We start from the raw sequence: 18,663 nt of genomic DNA on the forward strand, positions 1-18,663 counted from the left end.
AATCGTTTGTGTACTGCAATTGACTCATATCTAATTTATTTATTTGTTAAATAAAGGAACTTCTTATAAATTATTGGCAAAACATGTTGCCATTTTTATGTTGAGGCAGTGTTGTCAGCATCTAATAAACTAACTCCACTTCGGAAGTAGTCAAAGTAATGAGTAAAGTAATTCAGTTACTTTTTCAAGGTCACTTAGCAGGAAGTAGTAAAAGTACTCTTAGTAGGAAGTAGTAAAAGTAATGAGGAAAGTAACTAAGTTACTTTTTTAAGGTCACTTAGCAGGAAGTAGTAAAAGTAATGAGTAAAGTAACTGAGTTACTTTTTCAAGGTCACTTAGCAGGAAATAGTAAAAGTACTCACTTCGTAGGAAGTAGTAAAAGTAATGAGTAAGTAAATAAGTTACAATTTCAAGGTTACCACAGCAACCTTGAAATTGTACATTTGAAGCAAAATAATACTTTTATCATTCTTTCATGGTGGCCTTTTCCACAGCGTCACTGGAGTGTTTCAGGTTGAATGGATTACTGCCCCCTAGTGGATTCTCCAGCCAATGCATGGCGTTCTCTCCATCCATCCAACTTTTTCCTCTTTCTCCTCTTCACCTTCCTCTTTGCTCTCACTGTGTCCGCTTCCAGGTGTTGGGAATTGTCTTCTTCCTCTTCCTTGTCATGTGGTGTCCCTTTTTCATCACCAACGTCACATTGGTGCTGTGCGGCACTTCCTGCGGCGAGTCTCTGCTTCACGATCTGCTCAACGTCTTCGTGTGGGTGGGCTACATATCGTCTGGGGTCAACCCGCTCGTGTACACGCTGTTCAACAAGACCTACAGGAGAGCCTTCTCCAGCTACATCCGCTGCCGTTACAACATGGGCGCCAACGCCAAAGTGGGCGGGGCCGGCCAGGCCTTCAAGAACCCGCTGCTAGCGCCGCCGTCGTCCTCGCATGCCGTCACGCCGCTCCTGGTGGACTGCCACAGGAAGCCGAGCACCGAACTGGGCCGTGAAGGTAACTATCGAAACGGCGGCCAGCTCGCCCCGGCGCCGCAGGACGCCATGGACGACGGGATACGAATAGTGGGGGGCGCGACCCTGAGCCTCTCCGCGTGCCACGATGTTGGGGCCTTTTCTGAAACGGAAGCAGAAACTGAGGAACAGGAGCTGTCGCTCATCAGCTATAGCCCCACCTCCATTGTTCACACCAGCAGCGTGTGACGTTTTTGGACACTTCTGGCTCGGCCTGAAGCGCGTAGGAGGGCTTATCTGGGTAGTGGGAGCCAGCAGAACCCCGAAAAAACGAATGTAGGACAACCGCTGGTCTAACAGCGCCATCCGGTGGCCACGTGGACCCTCTACATTTTTTTATGTAGAAGGAAAAAATGAACATTGTTGTTTAGACACCTTGTCACGCACGCACACACGTACGTGTATCTATATGTGTATATATAGTTTTATGTATATGTGTAAATATGTATATCATATTTGTATATATGTAGATAAATGTGTATGTGTATATATGCTACATATATGTATACATATACTTATGTATATATATGTATACATATATATATGTATGCGTACATACATACATAGTAGGTCTTCCTCAGATGTGATCCAGTCACGTTTGCAAAGTGAAATTGGAAAAGATTCATCCAGAGGTCAAAGTTTATGTCATGGCAACTAGCACAGGCTTTTCAAAGGCATTCAAGGATGAACGTAGAAATGTTCTTCTAGGTCAGCCTTATTCATTTTCCTACAATGCGCTTTTTCTACATGAGCACGTGTGTGTTTGTTTGGACCACACTGGCCTCAGGCCTGGCCGGCCCCGTATCAGACCCACGGATGGGGGACCTCGTGAAATAGGATCTGTTGTGCATTGACACATCAAGAGAGGTTTACTGGCAGAGTTGGATGAGGAAGCCCCTTCGGAGTTGTGATCAACATTTGATTCGATCAACACTGCTCTAATCAGAGAAGCCATCTTAACTCATTCGCTGCCATTGACGGCTATAGACGTCAAAATTCATTTGAATTATTTCTATTAGTTTCACATTTTTTTCCACTTAAAAAAAAAAAAACTAGAAAAATATGTATTGTACATTTAGAACAGGTATAGAATGTGATTAGTCATGAGTTAACTATTGAAGTCATGCAATTAATTACAATTAAAAAATGTAATCGTCTGACGCCTCTAACTTTTCTTTTTCTAAATGTACAATACATTTTCTTCTAGGTTTTCATACTCTTGTTAACAAAAGTGGAAAAAAATGTGAAACTAATAGAAATAGTTCTACTACATTTTTTACGTCTATAGCCGTCAATGGCAGTGAATGAGTTCATCTCTGTCATCTGAAAACAATATCCTGATCTATACCGTCTGAGAGAAGGTATCCTAATCCATCCCATCAGCGAGGGATCCCTCGCTGTGAAAGAAGGTTCGCAATCAAATTGATTTGAGTAATTTATAGCATCCAAGAGATCATTTTGTGTCTGTCATCACTAATAGACGATGTCAAGTCAGAATAAAGAGGATGCATGTATGTCCTTGAATGGAAACTTGCAGCAGGCTTGTTGTTGCTAGGCAACAACATTTTGCAAAAAAATCTAGTTGTATTGTCCTCTCTCAAGGTGCTGCGTGCAATGTTTGAGTCCCCGTAACCCGCCAAAAGATCGAATGACATCACAGCCTCATTTTGAAATCGACTCATTTGCGTATGAACATGGTTACATGGATTGTTAAATACATCCCCAAATATCGCCTCAACTCTGCCTGTTAACAACCAGGAAGTCGCCAGCAGTTTTTCCTTTTGACAATAATCGATCATCGAGCAAATGAGCAATTGTATTGTTCCGTTTCTTTCAAGCGGGGTGCTGCAATTTATTGATTAAAAAAGAGAAAGCATTCCGGTGCAAGGCCACTTGTCTTTTGTTGTCTTTTGTCCACTTCACCTTGTGTTTAGAAGCTTGGTGGTATCAAGACTCAAGATGTAACGTGCACAGTAAAAACACAATGATAACATTGAGAAATGGAATTCTTATTTTTGGTAGTCTCCCTCCATTTCTACAAAGATTATAAAAGCTGTTTTCACAGAAGCAATTTTAAATAATGAAAGATAAATACTGGATGCAACGTACATAAGAACAATTTTAAAACATTGACAACTGCGGCAACAAATCCAAACGTTATTAGTATCAATATGGCATCTAAATAAAACAAATTGCCTGATGTCTTTCAACATTCAACTTGAATGCATTCTGCCAGAAATATCAGATTGATCACTGATCAGAAATATCAGCACCGCGGACAGCGAAGCGTAAACTTGCTAGTAGTGCAACAGCGACGCTTGGTGGCGAGAGGACGTATTTAGCACCACGTGACGCGACGATGGAACTGATTTCCACTGGAATGGATGTTTCAAATTTCAAGCTTGTGATGATAATAATAATAATAATAATAATAGATTTTATTTGTTACGCACTTTACATTTATAAAATAAATCTCAAATTGCACGGCACAGGTAACAATAAAAGCACACAGTAAAACTTATTTTTTTAAACAGTCAATAAAATAGTCAAAATTAAGTCACGGAGAACATTTAATTGTGGCACATGAATCAAAGTTGACATCTCTAGAAATTAAGGTATCGCCGGCATCACGGTTGCACGCGCATGCAGTTTTTTTTTTTTGACAGAAGGATGGACTCCAGTTGTCGCACGTATATTCATGATCATTTTGAAGAAAAAAAAACCCGTTCAAGTACAAAAAAATAGCATTGAGAGGACCTAAAATAAATTAACATCTTCAAAAAAGAATTACGATGTTTCATGTTGGTAATGTGGCAAGTCTAATATTGACAGTGATATATACTAATACAATGATGAAATAAAATACAATCTGCAGTGTTGAAATGCACAATATAGTTAAATATTTCTGCAGCCTATTTTATTTTGAAATCTCCTGGAAGTTGTGTGTGGTTGACCGCAGGTGAGCTTGACGCTTGTCACGTCAACGTCGCTGCCGTGGAAACCACACACGAGCAGACCAGCGGCAGTCGATCCTCCATCCGTCCGCACTTCCATTCGCTGATTCCCCCAAAACATGGACGCCGTCAACTGAGTGGAGGAGACGAGCGGAATCGTCGCAAGGCTCTAGAAGGGAGCAGCAGCTAGCGAGAAGCCAGTCGGCCAGGTAAGTCTCTTAAACGGGAGCGCGCACACGCACAGACGATGAGGCCCCGCGCGTACTCGCACGCAGACGCGCTTCTTCATCCGCAAAGGCCCCGACGATCCACCCCACCCCATTCACCCCACCCCTCACCCCCATTTACGTGTATTTACGCGAGGCGGTCGTCGAATGCACCCCGACCTCCAAGCGCGTGTTCGTCTTCACTGCACTGACATGCAAGGACGTGTGCGCGACAACGAGATGAGCACAAAGCTCGCTCCAAACAAGCGCGCGCGCGTGCTCACCATGTGCACGTAAACGCGTGTATTATCGTGTATGTCGCATGTGTGACCTGCTTGCCTCAGATGCCTTCGAGCAAGGCACCAATACACCCCACCCACCCACCTCTATCCATCTCTCCCTCCCTCTCTCTCTCACCCCACACACTCTCTCTCCCCCCACCTCTCGGACGTTCTGGTTGCCACGGTAACAGCAAGATATGCTGCTGCGTGTCAGTCATGTTGCGGGGGACTTGTCTGCGCTTGAGGATCTTCAAGCAACGCTTGCATGAAAGATTGGAGTTGTTTTCCATCTTTCTCATGCACATTTGCAGTCTGCAGAGATTCCTCTGGCGCTTACGTCACCAAATTGTGGCAGAAAGAGATAAAATGTGGCACAGGCGCTCGCTGGTGCCAACTTGAGGTGGGAAAAGGCGAGAGCTTATCGTGCTCGCATTCGTTGGTCTTGTCACAATCACTCAGTCTGCCCCTCACTCGTACATTCGCACCAGTTGACCCACCTTGCCCCCCCCCAGACTGACCTCATTGGGCCCCCCGAGCTCACTGACACTTTTTCTGCCGGATGACTTGTTGCAGCCGCGCTGAGATCAACACATTCAATTGTCAGGGGCCGGGGGCGGCGCTAGCCGGGGGGGCAGGAGGCTGCCGCCACCGTCGCTTTGGCTGACCTGTTTACTGGGCACATCAGGAGACCAAGTGAACCTGACTGCTTCTTCCTTTTGAGCAGTATCACTTGAGTCCAGTTAGCTTTTCTAAGTTATCTATTCTGTTGAAATTAAGACGCGATCAGCATTGTTTCACTTTTCATACATTTGGTGACATTTGTTTTTGGTGTGCTGTGAGATTTTTTTTGAATGTCGAATGTCTGTCTTGGCCTAAGAAAGGTCAGGAACAGCACGCATGATGATGATGATGATGATAATGATGGTGGTGATGAAGAAGAAGCCGGGTGTAAATGGTGTCAAGTTGTCAACAATCCATCCGTCCTATGTCCCTTGTTTCCCTTTGCTATAGTTTCAAACGGACATGTTGCCATGGCAACGCTCAGTCCCCATCACCTCATTCCTTCCCACTCATCGGGATCTGAGCCAGCTCAATCTCCAAAATTGTATTTTGCATAGGACCCTCCATCTATATATAGCTGTATAGAATATTGATTTTTAATCAATAGTCAATCATATAATACACTGTACTGTATATACAATATTTGTGTGTGTGTTCAGCATGCCGCTGGTGAAGAGGAGCATCGAGCCGAGGCACCTGTGCCGCGGTGCGCTGCCGCACGGCGTGACCAGCGAGTTGGAGTGCGTCACCAACAGCACGCTCGCCGCCATCATCAAGCAGCTTGGAGGCCTCAGTGAGTATATGACAAAACGTCTCTTTTGACAAAATTCCTCGGAAGAATACAGCATGCTTCTGAAAACGTTTTCAATTCAATCATTAAGCAAAATTTCAAACCAGTGTTTATTCCGAAAATCATGTATTTGATGTTGCAACACCGAACAATCGAAGGTAAACAGGAAGTGGAAGTTTGAATGCAACCGACTTTGACTTGATTATTTTTGTGAAGAAGGAAGTTTACTTTGACTCTCTTCCATTTAGCACGCTGTGCATTAGCTTATGCCCTTTTATTTTAAGATTGATCTCGTTACTGTCTTTGAATCAATATTTTTTGGGCAATGAATTTTTACATAACTGTTTGTTACTTAACGGTTACGCTCTGAATCAAAATAAAATACCTGTGCGTGCGTGCCTGCGTGTGTGTGTGTGTGCGCGCGCGCGTGCGCGCAGGTCGCCACGCGGAGGACATTTTCGGGGAGCTGTTCAATGAAGCAAACAGTTTCTACGTGAGGATGAGCAGCCTGCAGGAGCGCGTCGACCAACTCGCCGTCAAAGTCACTCAGCTGGACTCCACGGTGGAGGAAGGTATGTGTACGCCTGTGTGTGGTCCGTCATGACTCAAAATGTCTCTGTTTTTCCACTCCCACTCTGTACTTCAGTTGGGTCCAGATACTTGTACTGTACTAATTCAACTCTTTGACTAAGTAAAAAAGTCATTCTGAAAAACTCTAAAACAGTTGGGTCAAAATGAATCCAAATTGGGTTAAAAAGGGATAGACAGCTTTTTATTTATTTATTTACATACTCACAAAACAACCCAAAAAATAGGTTGATTTGTGGGTTATTAATTTAATTTGACCCAGTGTTTTGGGGCTAAATATACCTCAGAAAGTTGGGTCGTTCATATTTAACCCAATTCAATTAGGTTATTCAACTAACCCAAAAAAGTTAGGTCAAATAAACAACCCACAAAATACCCCAAAATTGGGTAGATTTTTTAGGTTATTCATTTAATCCAACCTAATGGGCTAAATACCTCAAAAAGTTGGGTTGGTTAATTTTTGACCAAATTCAATTAGGTTTTTCAACTAACCTAGAAAGTTGGGTTAAATGAAGAACCCACAAAACAACCAAAAAATTCGGTGGAGTTGTGGGATGTTGATTTATCTTGACCCAACTTTTTGGGGGATAAACACCTCAAAAAGTTGGGTTGTTTAATTTGTGACACAATTCAATTGGGTTATTCGAGTCCCAAAATTTGTTTGTTTTGTGGGTTATTAATAATTTGACCCAAATTTTGGGGTTAAATAACTAAAAAGTTGGGTTGATCCTTCTTGACCCAATTTGGGTTATTCTTAACTCAACAGTTTTTCGAGTGTACACCTGAATTTGGGTTAGGGTTAGTTACACCCAAAACCTGTTTTGATACCTAACTAGTGTTGGCACCAGCTTTTATGCGCTCATGACATGTTGGGATTGTCAGTCATGGGTTTTTGATGTTGTCGTCCTTCAGTGTCCTTGCAGGACATCAACATGCGCAAGGCCTTCAAGAGCAGTACCATCCAAGACCAGCAGGTGGTGTCCAGGACGTCGGTGCCCAACCCTGTGGTAGAGATGTACCGTCGCTGCGACAAACCTCCACCCCTCAATATCCTCAGCCCCTACAGGTCAGCGCACATCACCACTATGCACCACATACATGAGCGGCGTTCTTCCTCATGCGTCTGTCTCCGTCCAGGGACGACAAGAAGGACGCACTCAAGTTCTACACGGACTCATCGTACTTCTTCAACCTGTGGAAGGAGAAGATGCTGCAGGCCACCGAGGACAAGCGCAAGGAGAAGAGGCGGCAGAAGGTGAGCGCCGGACGGTTGGTTCAAATCCGCGCAGGTGCGTGCGGCCACGTTGGATTGGATAGTTTGCCCGTTTTTTTCCTTTTCCGCTGCTCTCGTTTGGCAGAATTTGGTCAGGCGGCGACAAAAGCAGAAGATGGCCCTCGTGTGCTTGAGTCATCTTCATTGTCATTCGACCTCTGCCACAATCCTGACCAGCTTCCGCCGCAAGCTTCTGCTCACCTTTGTCCACGTTTCTTCATTTTCTCACGTCTGCCGGCATTCCGTCTTTTTGGCACTCACGACACCCCCTGTTTCCTAACGGGCCTGTCCCTCCCGCCCTCACACCCTCCCACCGTCTTCTCATTCTAACGCAGCAGCTTGTGTCTCCCGTCTTTCCGTAGGGCTGTCCGGCCCATCCCGACAGGCCCCACTCCAGACAGGCCCCACCCAGGAGCCCCCTGTCCATCTCTGTAAGACAACCCTGACCCCTGACCTCACCTCCTAATCCCCCCTCACCCCGCCAACACGCACACACATATACACACACAGACGTGACTGAGGAAGTATAGTCCAAGCACGCACACACTCATCAAGCTTTGTGCTCTGTTGGTTTGCATTGTTAGCCTGCTTCAGTAAGTGACAATTATTTTAATAATTTTGTGCGGGCATGCGTGTGTAGACCTGACAACAGGACCCTCCCCCAGCGTTTAAACGGTAGCACATAATAAAATGGCTGCATTTTTGTTTTGTTTTTTTGTAGCAGGAGCAACAGAGGCAGGTGGACGACCCGGGTCGAGAAGTGAAAAAGGTCAGTGAGGAAGAGAACCCCGAAAACCCACACGTGTCGGAGGAGGCATCGCCATGACGATTATCATCTTTGTCGCTCTTTATTTCTCTCTCTCGCCAAGGTGCGCAAGGCTCGTAACCGCCGTCAGGAGTGGAACGTGCTAGCCTATGATAAGGAGTTCCGACCTGACGCCAGGCTCACACCCTCGCCCTACCACGGCACGTCTCCCGAGGGCTCCCTGTCGCCCGATAGCAGGTACCCCATCGAAATCGCCGCCCTTTTTTTTGCCACATCGCCCTTACCTGACCCCACTCCCCATCCAGGGTTATTAGTTTTGGAATTTTCATTATAGTTAGTTTTTATTTCATTTTGAGTTTTTTTTCTTCTTAAATTTAGTTTTAATTAGTTTTCAAGGTGGTTCTGCTTAAAAAAATAATTATGCTAAATTTTAGTTAGTTTCAGTATTTTTTTAAATGTGTATTACTTTTGCGCAATATTTAATAAACACCACGGTAAAATGAAAAAAGTAATGCATTTCTTAACGAGCGTTGCATTTCGGCTGAGTTAAATGAAAAAGCAGGCGAGTCGAACCATTGGAGCCAAATGTCAAGAACGCAAAATTGTTGCCAAGGAGCGACTTTCAAACGTCTTTATTCCGGTTAATGTCAAAACATACTTAAAATCACATTTAAAATGATCCCCAAAGGCTCGTGTATTAAATTAATTACCAAAGACTAAAATGAAGGAAATTTTTGCTATATTTATAGCAAATGTAGTTTCAGTTAGTTTTCTTTTTTTTTTTTTTAAAGCATTTTCGTTTTTATTTTATTTCGTTAATGAAATGTTTTTTGTTTTAATTTTTGTTTTACTATTTTTGTTAGTTTTTGTTAACCTTATAACGCCAAACGTATCATATTATATGCCATTTTAAGCCTTCTATTTCATGAGCATAATTTTTTCCCCTTTAAAACCCTGACATATATGATCTGACACATGCATTGCACGGAAAATCCATTAGAGGGCAGTATCATTCAGCTGATGGCTTTTCCAGCGACCCTGCAAGATCACCCCAATTTAGACAGGAGAGACACCTACGTATACTTATTGAAAGGTTCTATCTGATTTTTGGGAATGATAACATGTTTGATATGTCTGTTTATTATATATATACTTTTAACTGACAGTTGTACGAATTTAAAGCATTGTGATTGGATGTATCAAAAGGCACATGTGGAAATTAAAAACAATTAGTTTGTTCAAAAGGAATACTCTATTTACAAAGAATCTGAATTTTTTTCATATATTTATAGGGTTAACTAAAATAACCATGTCCCCATCAGGTCCGCAGCGTCCGACTCGTACCCCGCCAGTCCCAGCCACCCCTCGAGCCAGGCCTCCGCCTCAGACCGCCACGCCAAGGACCACTCAGGCGCGGCTGCCCAGACCCAGTCACTGGATCGGGGGCTCAGGCCGGCCAACCAGCCCGCGGGAGCGGTGGGCGCGGCTGGGCGCCATGCCGCCTCCCTGGGCCGCACCCCTTCGGGTCAGGCCAACCAGGCCGCCGGCGATCCAACTGTCAACGGGCCCAGGCAGCCGTCCATCAAGGATTACCGCGCCGGCCACGGGTATGTCCGCTCACCGCTCGTGCCCGACGCCTAACCTCTGAAATGGCTTTCTTTCCCCCAACAGCGTCGGCCAGCCCTCTACGATTCCAGAGTACTACATCCCGCCTGCGCCCCTGCCACCTCCTCCAACCATCCCCTCCGCCCAGACCGCCTTCGACCACACACCGGGCCCGCCCACCGGCGCAGCCTTGGCCGTGCTCCCCACCTCCTCCGCCCTCTCCCGTCCCTATTCGCCCTCTCCTCCTCCGCCCCCTGTCAACTATGTCCCCTCTCCCGCCCACCCCCCTTCCGGGGCGCCGCCAGCCGCCCCGCCGCCCCCTCCGCCAGGTCACCAGGCGCATCCCTCGCCAACGCGCGCTGCTGTGGGGCAGGTGGTGACGGATGGCGCGCCCGCCGCCAGGAAGGGCGCCGTGCTGGGCATGATCCCCATGAGCGACGCCCGCTCCGACCTGCTGGCTGCCATACGTAGAGGTGCTCTTACATCAAATGCCAAAAACATTTGAGGCGACAGATATTGACGACGGTGGGCCGTTTGTTTCCTGGAGTTTGTTTGATTTTGTCCTTCCTTTTTTTTTTTTTGCTGCAGGTATCCAGCTGAGGAAGGTGCAAGAGCAGAGGGAGCAGGAGGCCAAGCGCGAGCCGGTCGGCAACGACGTGGCCACCATCTTGTCTCGACGCATCGCGGTGGAGTACAGCGAGTCCGACGACGACTCCGAGCTGGATGAGAACGAGTGGTCCGACTAAGAATCCCTTTTGCTTCAGTGAGGGGCCGCACATGTCGCTGACAGGTTTTCACTTAAAATAGGAACCGTTCAAAAGGTTCAGCTAATTTTTTGTGGGGGAGAGAAAAGCACTCTTGTTATTTTCAATTAAGATAATATGAACTCATTCACTGCCATTGATGGCTATATAAGTCAAACATTCATTTTAACTAGGCTCAATCATTTTTATTTCTCATATAAAACAAAATGAATGATTACCAGGTTTTTTTTAAAGATATTTGGGGGTTTAAAAAACGTTCCCAGTGCATTTAAATGGGTGTCACTACACAGATTTTCATTGTTATTTAAAAAGTCAGGACATTTTTTGTTCCCCAGACTTTAGAACGATAAAGTAGGTACTCTATAAAACAATGTGTTCATGGTAATCATGAAAGTGTCCGGGTGGCCCAAACCTTTGGTTACAATTTATTCCACAACAATTTTTTTCAAAAATGTGCACCTGACAACAAAACAAATGGGATTTTTTTTTGTTTGCCTTCATCCAAGTTGGAATTGACAGCAAGATGCCAAACAGGTCAAGAAAAGCATATGAGCACTTTTCTTCCATTTACTTGTAACTAACTTTTCACCAAGTTTTGACCGTCGGTCACATTATGTCACTCCCGCATGCTAACATTTGTTGAGTAGCAAAGCGGCCATTTGGCGGACCCCATTTGCTGCCTCACCGCCATCAGTTTTGACTTGAGCGCCCCCTGGCGGTTGAAACGTATTACTGTAAACAACATGAACAATTGTACAGTGACTTTGTTGTAAGCTGTTTTGTCTTTTTTGTTGTCCGAATAACAAGTTCAAGCGAGCACTTGTGTTAATGTGACCGGAGATGAACTAGATGAACTATTAACTCTGAATTGAAAGCGATAAAAACAAACATTTACGTTTTGATTCAAAGTGAACAAAATGTAAATGAATTCCAAAGTGTGACAACATGCTTATCAAGCCTTCCATTAGCAACCACAACAGTAAGCTCAGGTCAAATTTTAAATGGTTTCAATCACTATTTGGCCACTTGTGCTCAATCCAAGGCTGTGAACGTGTGCCGTGCGAAGTCAGGCTTCGACACTTGTACACGCTGAGCCCACAATGAGCGCTTCGAAAGCTTGACGTTTGCGCTCTCAATACATATGTAGTAAACGGTGTTTTCACTTATAGCTCTGGCTTGACTGTTTTGTTGAAATACGCTGCTGTGAGTCATCTGCTTTGATTTACTGTAGTATTATTTCAGGGTTGTTGTTTTTAGACCAAAACTGAAACATTGTGCTTTGAAAAACAGTCAAATAACTTGCAGGTGTGCTTCTTTTAAACTCCAAATGTGATGATAGATTGCTGTTAATAAATTATGACACAGAGTTCTTGAAAAGGACTAAACATAAAGATGTGTGAATTGAATGGACGGTTGAGTGGTTCTGTTTGAGCTAAATAGTTTGCTGTATTCCCAAGAAAACGTTTCCCGGGTTCACATAGTTGACGAAAGTCAGGTTTTCGGTCTTGTCGCTGTGTGATTCTATTGGGTTGACATCCGGAAGATGCTGCAGTAAGATGATTCTTATTAATTTAAAGAAATTTGCTGTAAGCAAGTATGCATGCAACTATATAGACAATAAATCCTCAACGTGATGTCTTTACCTTGTTCATTGTTTTATTTTACTCAATTCTAGTGAAGGAATCATGAAAAGTGCAGAACTAGTCAAGGTCAATCCAAAACTCAAATCCGCATCAAACTTTCCGAGAGGGGACCAAAATGACGTCAAGGTACCAGCCTCCAGGTCCTTCGTGATCACGTGACGGCGCTGCAAAATGAGCCCCTTGAATGCACCTGAGTGAGAAAAAATTCGATTGCCAAGATGGCCCTCAGAAATAGCTACTCCGACACTCTCTACTCGACTCCATCTGGTAAATGAAGTGCACATCGTTAGCAACCTTGACATTTAATTTGCGCGTACGCGCTTGCTGCGGCCAGATGCTCGTTAATGATTTAGCATAAAGTCGTTTGCTCTCATGTAAAGTGACTTGACGCATCCTGCAGCAGATGGTGGTGGCGGGAAAGAGACCTTACGTCGTGATGTCGAGCGGCCGAGGCGTGTCATTGCGAAGCCGCCTGCGACCACCCGGCGGCGCTCTTCCTCCATGTCTACCTGCCAGTGCGCGCGTCCGATTTCACCTGCTGCGCGCGTCTTCCTGAGGGATTCTTTTTGGTTGTCGCCTCGCTCCCAGTCATGTTACATGGATGGCTTGCGCAATGACATTACAAATAAGAAACACACACCATCTTGACTTCTTTTTATTTCCCCCTTTTTTTTTTAATCGTTTCCATTTAGGGTTTTACTGTCAGATGTTTTTTTTGTTATGTACAATAATAAAAAATAAACGTTTCTCTTGGAGGTTCTACATTCGACATACAAGTGCAACAAGTGTCCCTCATATAAAGTGCGTTTTTTTTTCTCATCCTGATGCTGTTAACGCGCACACTCACGCATTCACACAAACACTCAACATGGATAGCTAAAATAATATTTGTCAATGAAGGCCATACTCGGTCCAAATATTAGCTCTGTCGTGGTTTTTCTTGATTGATCCTGTATCTGAGACTTCCCGAATTGCGCTCGGGTTCAAGTCCGACTGGCAACTTCTTGCCCTGGTGCCCTGAACCTCAATATTTTGAAAGATATTTTTGTGAATCTACCCCAAAAAGGACAGACAACTTTTGGAAATGAACTCTTAAATGGGAGTAAATGAAGAAGAAATGTTCCCAAAAAAATATATTTTCCTCCCCTCAACTGCATTCTTATCTCCTTTCAGCCAAACTATTTTTAGAGGCAGTCTGACCGACTTGCCTCCTGCAAGATGGAAAGAAGCAGGCGCAGGGAAGGAAAGATGCATTCAGCAGATAGAAATAGGTGGGAAGAGGAAGTATGATTAGGAAAGGGGGTGTCTGTCTTAAATGTCAGACCGCCAACACCGTGTTCGCTGTGTGCAAGACATTCCGTGCATACGCGCAGCAAACGATGGATGGCACCGAGGTCAAGTGCTTTGTCCAAGCGACACGTACAAATCAAAATAAGACACTAGCAAGGTGGGAATTATGGCCCTTTTTTCCTGACGCATCATTTGTCCCACAATCAAACAGAAAAATGTCCCAATGTGAACAGGAAGAACAATATAGCCAACGTGTCCCCGAACTCGTGCCCTGATCGAACATTACAAAAATAGACATTTCTGTACAGTGTTGCATAAGAAAAATAACACAAGTAGTTGTTGAGATCACAAAGCCAACTTTTATCCCATCAATATGCGCGCGTGTGTGTTTGCAGTGATATTTGGTGAGGGGATGATTCATTCCAATTGGCGGTGTGAGTACACAGTGAGTGGTACGTCACTCCACTCTTACCTGCAGGACTTCTTGACGGAATAGTTTAGTATTCACAGATGACGGTGATCAATTCTAATATCAATAAACCCGACAAATGATATTCTACATGACGTGCGTGATTAAATTGCCACCACCTTCCCAAGAGTATGAGCCCCCCCCCCCCCCGAAAAAATGCTGTTGTTTTGGAGGAGACATTTGTAGCTAACTGAATATTTCATCCATCAATGCAGCCTACTGGCGCCAAACTACCTTGAACAATCGCTAATAATGGAGTGATTATGACTTCAGTAAACGAGCTACTTCATGTACGCACTACAAAGTTGGCTTCATTGTTTGAAGTGAACGACAAATAAGCAAGTTATCATTGACGCAATTGTCATAGACTCGTTTGTAAAGTTTGTTAGCTCGCTCATTAAAGGGACGGGAAACAAGGCGTTTGATTTGGAATTGAAATAGCCGTGAGTTCAGTGCAGTTGTCCACCGAAAAAAGCACAGTGAACATTTCTAATGTAACGCTAAGATGAGTCTGTCATACTTGTTAACATCTCCGCTAAGCTAACTCCGTCATACTTGCTAATGTCCAGTTAATTAAATCCAGTCATACTTGCTAGCATCTCCGGTAAACTGCGACTGCTCTTGCTAGCATCTACAGTAAACTAAGTCTGTCATACTTGCTTTCAGTAAGATAGCGTAACCACGCTTGCTCTGTCGTACTTGCTAGCATCCCCAGCCTCGGACATTCAAGCTAAAGTGACATCGCTGATGGTCAGTTTGCCTCTCTGGAATCAAGGTCTATTGAAAGGGTGCGATTCACTGAATCCAAAACCACAGGATTTTCCTTCATAGTGGCAGCGGCGTGTCAACAGGTAAGTTTGCTTTCTTGACTAACTTCTAACATTTGATGTTTTGTGCCACTTATTGTTGATGTCATTTCAGTGGAAAAATCAAATGTTGCACAGTTGTCCTGTAGCATTGCTGGTTATGAATTGTATGTGCCTCCCTCCGCTTAGTTCTCTGACTGATTATTGCAAATGTTAAACAAGAGCCAAAAGAAGACACTAAAGAAGTGCTCGTAAAAGATGTGTGCAAGTTATAAGAACATTTTCGATTTGGCAGAAAGCTTTCAATGTGTTTTCTGTTGTCACGCAAGCAACAGCGCGGGTTGTTTGTGTGACGACAGAAAACCAGAACCTGTTAATGTCTTCTCTGCAAAACACGCAACGTCTGCGAGCGTTGGTAAAACACAAATCTTTATGGCTCTGCGAAAGCCGATCCCAGCTCAAACTCAGGAGTCAAACTTTACTGGAGTCAGTAGAGTGGATGTGCTTGCATCACATCACATCACATCATTTCCTCTAAATTGGACGTTGGCAAAAGAGGCTTTGATCCAATCTTGAGACATGCTGAAGGAAAAGAGCTCCCCGCACCCTGCCAGCCTCTCACTGGCCATAACGCTGTCCTCGGTGCTGAAGTCAAAAAGCTTCCCTCACGCAGGCGGAAACTGACACATTGACGTCAGACAGATTCTATCACTCTCTCTCGCTTTCTTTTCCTTTGGTTTGTGCGGTTGTTGCTTTTAGTGGAAAATGTCTCAATGTGCTTCAAAGGTGGAAATTAATGGAGCTATCAGATGATTCCACACTTGAAGCCTCCACCTGATGGCCTCCTCCGTCATCATTTCCCCCTGACCTTCAAAGGATGCTACTCCTGAGAAGCGCCCAGGGGCCTCGAAGAGGCTCTCATCTCCCGCCGTGGGGTCGCAGCTCCTGCCGCTAGGTTCCACCTCCCCAGGCTACACGTCGCTGGAGGCCCGCGGTCTGAGCGAGAGGTTAGACGGGACGCAGCCGCAGCAGGCCATCCACAGTGACTTCTGGATGTCCGGGTTTCGGAAGGCGTAAATGACGGGGTTGATGACGGAGCAGCATGTGGCAGGCAGCGCCGCGGCATAGGTGTAGACGGCCGGGTAGGTGGAGTCGGCCACGATGGAGTACATGGCAAACGGTAGCCAGCACGCCCCGAAGGCACACAAGATGGCCGACAACGTGGAGACGCCCTTAGTGGTGGAGATGGCCAGGAACTGGTGCTGCACGGCGATCTGCTGCGCGTGGCGGAAGGCGATCTTGCAGATCTGCAGGTAGAGCTGCATCATGAGACCGAAGACCAGCAGGAAGGCGACGGCGAGCGCCACGGCGTTGCTTTTGGTGACCGGCCTGCAGACGCTGCACGCTGACTCGTCCTGCAGACAGTTCCAGCCCAGCGCCGGCAGAAGGCCCAGCGTCACGCACGACAGCCAGATGAAGAGCACCATCACGTAGGTGAAGGTCAGCGTCCGTTCAGTGTGGTAGGTCAGCGCGTTGTACAGCGACAGGTAGCGGTCCACCGTGATGGCCAGGATGTTGAGGACGGACGCCGAGAAGGCTGAGAGCAACAATCCCGCCGACAGGAGGCTGACCGGCTCCGGCGAGCCGTCTGCCAAGTAGGTGAAGATGAAGTTCAGGATAAGGCCCAGGCCAGCCAGGAGATCGGCGGCCGCCAGCGAGCCGATCAGGATGAACGTGGGTGCCCTCAGCGTGGGCGTGTAGAAAAGCACGGCGATGACCAGCGCGTTCTCGCAGGAGATGAGCGTCCCCGTCACGCACAGCACCACGTCCCACGGACTCACCTCCAGGACAGCCGGCCGGAACTCGGGGCTCATCCGCACCGCCGGTTCCGTGGAAGAGTTGGACGGCTCCTCCGAGAAACCCCACGACCACGACGACGATGATGTGGACGAGGATGTGGACGAGTCAGCGGTGTCCAGGGGGGAGGAGGAGTTGAAGCCGCTCATGGCCGCTGCCGCCGCCGCCAGCGACAGGGTCATGGCTGGAAGAGCAAGTGGAAAGGAAGGATAGAAGCTTGTAAAGCTGACACCAAAAGCGCGTCGGGATTGGCACGAGGAGGAACAAGCCCCAAAATGCAGCGAGGGATGCGGAGGGGAGTCAGCCGGTCCCATCCCCATCCTCATCCTCACTAAAACACGCAAATCATTCTCCATGCATCAAATCAACATACCTACAAAGGCTTCCGTCCGACGGCTTCTGCTCCTCATCCTGAGGAATGTGTCCCATGCATTATCAACAAATGCTATTTTTAGAGCGCCTCTAAAATTGGTGCATGACGTTCTGGGGCAGGCGCGATGCTGGAGCTGTGCGTGTGTGCAATTTATAGAACCGCTTCTACATCACCACCATTGTCTGATAATGATGATGATGATGATGATGATGATGCAGTCTGGGAATTAAAAAAAAAATCCTGCTAATTTTAGCTCAGTGAGCCCAAAACTATCTGAAGCTCCATTCACAAAAAAAGCAAAGAAAAAAAAAACGGCTACCAGCTACAGCCCCGCCTGCTCCTCCTCCCCCTCCGTGTGATTCTGGGAAGGTCACCACGGCCGACAAAGACCCCCTCTTCCCCCTCCCCAAACCCCCACCACTACCACCCCATCAGCTGCGGGGTGCACATCACTGCGGTAAAAAAAAAAAAAAGTAAAATAAAAAGGGGTTCCAGACTTGCCACCCCCAGCAAAGCGGCGGACTTCATGCATGCTAATCAAAGAAGAAGAAATCACCTGTCATTCAGCTGCAGCAAAGCGTGAGCGGGAGTACGAGTGAATGGGGAGCACGTCACACTGAAGAGGAGGGGTGGGGCGGGGGAAGGAGAAAATGACCCGCTCGCCGTCTTGTTGTCGTTCCCTGCAGGAAAGCAACGATGTTCTCTCCCCCTCCTCCTCCTCCTCTTTCTTCTTCTCCTCCTTCTCTTTTTCTTATTCTCCCTCTTTTCCTAGGCAGTTAGCATCACGCGCCTGCACGGGCGCTTGGTTGGCATGGTTAGTCGGCTGCCGTCTTCACGTCGCATGCACATCCTCCCTCCTCCGCACACGTGACGTCACCAAAGTCTCCTCCTGAGCCACCGGCGTCATCTTGAATCATGCCAGGCGGGGTGAAGAGAACGAGAGTGAGAGAGTGAGTGTCCTCATTGGCGTTGTTTGGGCACGATCTTGATGATGATGATGGGAATATTTCATGGTATGCACCAGGTCGTCACAAAAAGGTTACTGGGAAATCCCCGATCCTAGAAATGTTGCCGCCATGAAACAATCAACAACAATCGCATCATCTGGGCCTGATGACCTTTCCTAAAGGTCGCTGCAGCGCTCACACAAAGCCCAACTTTGATGCAGGAACGTTTTCAGCAAAGCATGCGTCAGTACTCTTCAACAAGTTAGTCGGTCCGCAATTAGTTCAAAAATACTTTTGGATTCACGTTTGTAGGACTAAAGAAATGCCAACATGGGATGTGAATATAACTAAACAAAACATTTTTGAAGCATTGGAAAGGTCCGCTTTTGACAATTTGTCTCATTTTTGTCATGAATCATCATTTTGTTTGACGTCATGCACACTGTGGTGGCACTGTATTTGAAGT

At 46.1% G+C, this 18,663-nt stretch overlaps 3 protein-coding genes across 10 annotated transcripts in view; 2 read left to right on the plus strand and 1 right to left on the minus strand.

Moving 5' to 3' along the window:
• The window catches only part of htr2cl1 (5-hydroxytryptamine (serotonin) receptor 2C, G protein-coupled-like 1), a 37,097-nt gene extending 34,186 nt beyond the window's left edge, over window positions 1–2,911 (plus strand). For all 6 annotated transcript variants that reach the window (XM_086059111.1, XM_086059106.1, XM_086059107.1 and 3 more), the window contains one exon: window positions 638–2,911. In XM_086059111.1, the coding sequence (XP_085915237.1) occupies window positions 638–1,213 (576 nt within the window). In that variant the 3' untranslated portion in view covers window positions 1,214–2,911. The remainder of the gene's footprint in view (window positions 1–637) is intronic.
• A 1,131-nt stretch (window positions 2,912–4,042) lies between these two features.
• Window positions 4,043–12,446, plus strand: LOC147160067 (actin-binding protein WASF3). 2 transcript variants are annotated; one of them, XM_086059113.1, is made up of 11 exons: window positions 4,043–4,187; window positions 5,686–5,819; window positions 6,254–6,388; window positions 7,317–7,470; window positions 7,542–7,659; window positions 8,040–8,108; window positions 8,399–8,446; window positions 8,547–8,680; window positions 9,766–10,050; window positions 10,115–10,521; window positions 10,637–12,446. In XM_086059113.1, the coding sequence occupies exons 2-11, from the start codon at window positions 5,687–5,689 to the stop codon at window positions 10,792–10,794; spliced, it is 1,641 nt and encodes a 546-aa protein (XP_085915239.1). In that variant the 5' UTR covers window positions 4,043–4,187; window position 5,686; the 3' UTR covers window positions 10,795–12,446. The 2 variants fall into 2 exon arrangements, with proteins under 2 accessions (XP_085915239.1, XP_085915240.1); XM_086059114.1 differs by lacking the exon at window positions 8,040–8,108.
• Window positions 12,447–14,379: 1,933 nt separating this feature from the next.
• On the minus strand, window positions 14,380–18,146 carry gpr185b (G protein-coupled receptor 185 b). 2 transcript variants are annotated; one of them, XM_086058950.1, is made up of 2 exons: window positions 17,807–18,146; window positions 14,380–17,061 (listed from the first exon to the last, which is right to left on the minus strand). In XM_086058950.1, the coding sequence occupies exons 1-2, from the start codon at window positions 17,811–17,813 to the stop codon at window positions 15,992–15,994; spliced, it is 1,077 nt and encodes a 358-aa protein (XP_085915076.1). In that variant the 5' UTR covers window positions 17,814–18,146; the 3' UTR covers window positions 14,380–15,991. The 2 variants fall into 2 exon arrangements, with proteins under 2 accessions (XP_085915076.1, XP_085915075.1); XM_086058949.1 differs by lacking the exon at window positions 17,807–18,146 and adding an exon at window positions 17,251–17,624.
• Between the last annotated feature and the right edge of the window lie 517 nt (window positions 18,147–18,663).

This window comes from Leptonotus elevatus, chromosome 17 (genome assembly GCF_054856555.1).
Source record: "Leptonotus elevatus isolate MCC_2025b chromosome 17, RoL_Lele_1.0, whole genome shotgun sequence".
Classification (NCBI taxonomy): domain Eukaryota; kingdom Metazoa; phylum Chordata; class Actinopteri; order Syngnathiformes; family Syngnathidae; genus Leptonotus; species Leptonotus elevatus.

Coding starts and splice junctions, on each gene's coding strand:
- gpr185b (XM_086058949.1), bottom strand. CDS start 17,287: ATGAGGAGCAGAAGCCGTCGGACGGAAGCCTTTGTAG. Junction 17,062..17,250: donor TCGGACGGAAGCCTTTGTAG/GTATGTTGATTT, acceptor TTGCTCTTCCAG/CCATGACCCTGTCGCTGGCG.
- LOC147160067 (XM_086059113.1), top strand. CDS start 5,687: ATGCCGCTGGTGAAGAGGAGCATCGAGCCGAGGCACCTGTGCCGCGGT. Junction 8,447..8,546: donor CGGGTCGAGAAGTGAAAAAG/GTCAGTGAGGAA, acceptor TCTCTCGCCAAG/GTGCGCAAGGCTCGTAACCG. Junction 10,522..10,636: donor GCTGGCTGCCATACGTAGAG/GTGCTCTTACAT, acceptor TTTTTGCTGCAG/GTATCCAGCTGAGGAAGGTG.